Raw genomic sequence first — 5,000 nt, forward strand, 5'->3', positions numbered from 1 at the left:
AAGCTGATTAATATATACGCTTATTAAATGTTCCTTACTTGAAGTTGTCTCAGACCTCAAGAACGCCCACTGCGGCAGAAGTGACATACATAAACAGAAATGACATAGATTTCTTCTCAATGTTGTTTTCTTAGATGCCAAAGTCGGACTTTTAAGTTTGCTATGGGCCGTCATTTCCACTAACATACACATAGCCACAAATACACACACACGCAAAGATGTTTAGATATGCATAGATAGATAAAATAGATAGGTAGATGAATAGGTATATAGATACATAACTTGATAGTTATTTTTACTGGGTCATAATGAGCCATCGAATATTAGATTATTGCAGAACCATTTTCTGTGAACACAACGGAAAGAAAACGGAAAGACGACCATGCACAGTTAATTTTAAAAAAACATCAATATCTACAATATCCTTATATCACCCGCGTCAGCACTGCCAACTTCACGAACGAACGACCCCATCCATGTAATCATCACCCCAATCCTCTATTATTAAGTGAACCAACTGAAAGCAAGATCACTCCACCACAGGTCTAGATAACCTGCACGAGTACCTCAAAGATGCCTACCCTGAGATGAAGCCTCCGTCCTTCTTCTGTGAAAACGAGACGAGTAACGGGATGCTGCTTCACTACCGCTCGAAACGCAAGGGCTACGCGCACTACACCATGGGACAAATCAAACAGGTAAGTGCATAGGCCTACAGACAATTACGTAAAGGTGTGTGATTCAGGGTCTGTTTTATTTTTTTATTTTATTTTTTTTTATCTGTTGTGTTTTTTTTCCCCTGAGTACATGTAACATATGTGTTACTAGATGATATATATATATATTTTATCAGATCATAGTTTTCTAAGTATAAGTTATATTTTTGTTTCTTCTTTTGTAATTTACTAATTAAATTACTTCCCCTCCCCCCTTTCCCCCTTTCTTCCCCCTCCCCTTTACAGGTCGCGCGTCGCTTCTACAACACAGACATGGAAATCGTCCTCTTAAAAAAGTCCACGGTAACGGACACCTTACACGTGACCTTCCAGCTGACCTTTGACAACAGGGCGTTCGTCAACCAGGTCAACCTCACCCTCGTGCAGGAAGAGCAGTCTTTATCGCTGAAGGGAAACATACTCTTCGAGATTTTTCCCTTCTGTATATTGTTTGGGTGAGTTCCTTACGCGAGGTTTGGTGTATAGCTAAAGGTGCGTGTTCCTAGTAAAGGGGTTTCTATTTATCTTCAATATCTTCAACGTGCAGGGAAATTTATGCTCGTTTGTTGTTTGTTGCTTGCGTGTAACCTCTGAATCACGCATGAGTCTATTTCATATAAACTTAAATAAAGCTACAAATGGTATTTATATATAACTAAAAAAAAAAACAATAATAATAATCTAAATTGGATAATTTTCCCGGGTCATTTCTATCGTTAGACCGTTCATCTTATGTCTTTTCCGATGAAATTTCGAATGTTTCGAATTTAAATAAAGATTTAAACCTTTCTTACTCCACCAACTATTTTATTAAGGACACTGCTGCTGGACATACCCGGGTTTTTTTTTCTCTCTCTCTTTTTAAATGAATGAACAGCCCAGTCATAGACTACAAAACATGATGCCAAAATAAAGATATTGAAATATAGATGATAAATAAAAATAAATCCACAAAACAATCGACCACATAAAAGAACAATAACCACAACAAACGGACGTAAATCCCATCAAGCGTAACCCCCCCCCCCCCCCCCCCCAGGAGTAAGATGGTGGTACAGTATATCGGAAACAGCTTGATGCAGACGATACCCGAACTGGTCAACAAGAGACTCACTGACTGGTTCACCCTCAGCCGCCCGCACGTCGACTTCACGTTCAACGAGGTAAGTAGAGTGGGCGTGAGAGCAAGGAGGAAGGAAGGAGGGGGACAAGAAAGAGGGGAAGGAAGGAAGGAAGGAGGGACAAGAAAGAGGGGAAGGAAGGAGGGAGGGAGAAAGGGGAGGAAGGGATGAAGGGGATGGATAGGTAAAGTGCGAAGGAAAGAGGAGAGACGAAGAGAATAAAGAGGGTATGTAGGAAAAGAAAAGGAAGGGAGAAAAAGGGGAGGGGAGAGGAAGAGAGGTGAGGTGGGTAGGGGAAGGAGGGATTGGGGAATGCAGAATTGGGGAAAGGATAGGAAGTGAAAGAAAGGAACAGAGGAACGAAGGAAAGGGGAAATAGAATTCCGAAAGGGGGGGAAGGGGTTAAATGGAAAGAAATAGAGAACTGAAGAAAGAGAAAAGACGAGGAAGGAAGAAAGGGAGGATGAGGAAGATTTAGCAAAGGAAAGAAAAAGGAAAAAAGGAAGGAAAATATGAGGATAGGAAAATGGGGAATGGGAAACGGGAGAAAGGAGGATAGGAAAAGTAAGAAAGGCAATGGGGAGGAAGAAACAGAAATGGAGAAAGGGAGAAAACACGAAAGAAAGTGCAAGGAGGAATGGGAAATGTAGAGAGAGAGAGAGAGAGAGAGGAGGGAGAGAGAGGAGAGAGAGAGAGAGAGAGAGAGAGAGAGAGAGAGAGGAGAGGAGAGAGGGAGAGAGAGGAGAGAGAGAGAGAGAGAGAGAGAGAGAGAGAGAGAGAGAGAGAGAGAGAGAGAGAGAGAGAGAGAGATAAACAGACAGACTGATAGATAAACAGACGGTTGTTTTTGCTGCTATTTGTGCTGGTATTAATTATGTTATTAGTGTGAAGTCATTATCATAACTACCATTACTATCATAATTCCATTGTTATTACTATTAACAATATTATCATCTTTATCGTTATTAGATAGAGGGACAGATACACACACACACACAAACAAACAAACAAACAAACAAACAAACAAACAAACAAACACACACACACACACACACACACACACACACACACACACACACACACACACACACACAAATAGACAGACACAGACAGACAGACAAACAGACAGCAACAAAAATCTGAAAAAAAAAGAAAGGGCAGTGTAGCAAATTAGTGAAAGTATACAAAGAAGAAAGTGAAATATAAGAAAAAAAATATAAGAAAAATAATATATAAAAGAAAATAAGAGCGAAGGAGAGTCACAATGAAAATTAAACGAAATCATCCCCCAAGAAAAAAGTTAATGATGAAAGTGCAGATTTGAAAATGAACTTCTAATCAAATCATAAACTTTGGTTATTTTGCGTTTGAATTCCATGAAAATTTGGTTTAAAAAGTTCTGAAAAATTAATTTGAAAACTAGGTAAGTTCGTAGCGAAGACTGCAGGGTAACGCAAATAGGCACACACACACACACACACACACACACACACACACACACACACACACACACACACACACACACACACACACACACACACACACACCACACACATGATTACAATACTGATTATAACATTAATCTGTGATGATAATAATACTAAAAGAAAATAACCACAAAGATAATACTATCAATGGTGATGATAATAGTAATGATAATGATGATATTGATAATAATAAAGATAATAATAACAAAAATACTATCAATAATATTTATAATAAATATTATAATGAAAGTAATAATATCATATAATTACATATTATATATTATATATGTATTATATTATTATTATTATTATTATTATATTATTATTATATTATAATAATTAATATTATTATTATTATATATGATAATAATAATAATAATAATAATGATAATAATAATAATAATAATAATAATAATAACAATAATAATAATAATGATAATAGTAATAATAATAATAATAATGTTAATGGTAGTAATGATAATAACAATAATAATATTAATTATTATATGAGTAATTGTCCCAATAGTAATATGATGATGATGACGATGATGATGATGATGATGATGATAAAGATAATAATAATAATGATAATAGTAATAATAATCATGATAATGATAATAGTAAAGATAGTACTAATAATAATGATAATAATAATGATAATAATAATAATTACAATAATTATTATAATACAATTAATAACAACAATAGTAATGATATCAATAGTCTTAATGATGATTAGTAGTGACAGTAGAATATTGATAATAATAATAATAATAATAATAATAATAATGATAATAATAATAATAATAATAATAAATAATAATAATAATAATAAAATAATAATAATGAATATATAATAATAAAATAAATAATAATATATATACATATATTCATAATAAAAATAATATGATGATATATGATATATAAAAGATAATAACAAAAATAATCATCATTGTCATTATATTTACATTCATATTCATATTCATAATCATAATAAAGGTAGTAATGATAATGATGATGGTGATAATAGTATCAGTAATAATAAAAAAAATATATATATAATAATAATATAATGATGATAATTATAATAACAATAATGATAAAACTAGAAATAATAATAATTATTATTATAATTACTGTAAGGAAAATAATAACATTGACAATATTAATTATTAGATTAGGAATAATGATAACAATAATAACAACGGATAGTTTAACAATAACAAAATATCATCATAAAAGTCCAGAGGACAACATGACACCACTTCACCATCACCCATCTTCATCCTCTCACCTTCACCTGTTCGCCATCCTCTCACCTTCACCTGTTCCCATTCCTCTCACCTTCACCTGTTCCCATCCTCTCACCTTCACCTGTTCCCATCCTCTCACCTTCACCTATCCACGTTGCACTACTACTATTCACCCCCACCCCCTCCCCTCACATATATCCCCAACAATCCCCTTTTCACCCCATCACCTCAACCCTCCGAACCTCTTTCACCCCAGCTCTACCCCATCCCATCCCCTATCTCCCCCCACATCATCTCTACCCCCACCCACTTTCACTTCAACTTCACCCCCCTCCCACCGCCTAACTATTGTCTCATCGCCATCTAATCGTCTTATCGCCATCCCGGCTCACCACCACGTCACCCCAACCCCTTTACCCCCAC

General features: G+C 34.9%; 1 protein-coding gene across 1 annotated transcript in view; it reads left to right on the plus strand.

The window, feature by feature from the left end:
* LOC119573045 (soluble guanylate cyclase 88E-like) overlaps positions 1–5,000 on the plus strand; it is a 47,318-nt gene that overhangs the window by 12,098 nt on the left and 30,220 nt on the right. The window contains exons 3-5 of the mRNA XM_037920034.1: positions 544–698; positions 963–1,171; positions 1,756–1,879. Coding sequence (XP_037775962.1) covers positions 544–698; positions 963–1,171; positions 1,756–1,879 — 488 coding nt within the window. The remainder of the gene's footprint in view (positions 1–543; positions 699–962; positions 1,172–1,755; positions 1,880–5,000) is intronic.

This window comes from Penaeus monodon, chromosome 5 (assembly GCF_015228065.2).
Source record: "Penaeus monodon isolate SGIC_2016 chromosome 5, NSTDA_Pmon_1, whole genome shotgun sequence".
NCBI classification, from domain to species: domain Eukaryota; kingdom Metazoa; phylum Arthropoda; class Malacostraca; order Decapoda; family Penaeidae; genus Penaeus; species Penaeus monodon.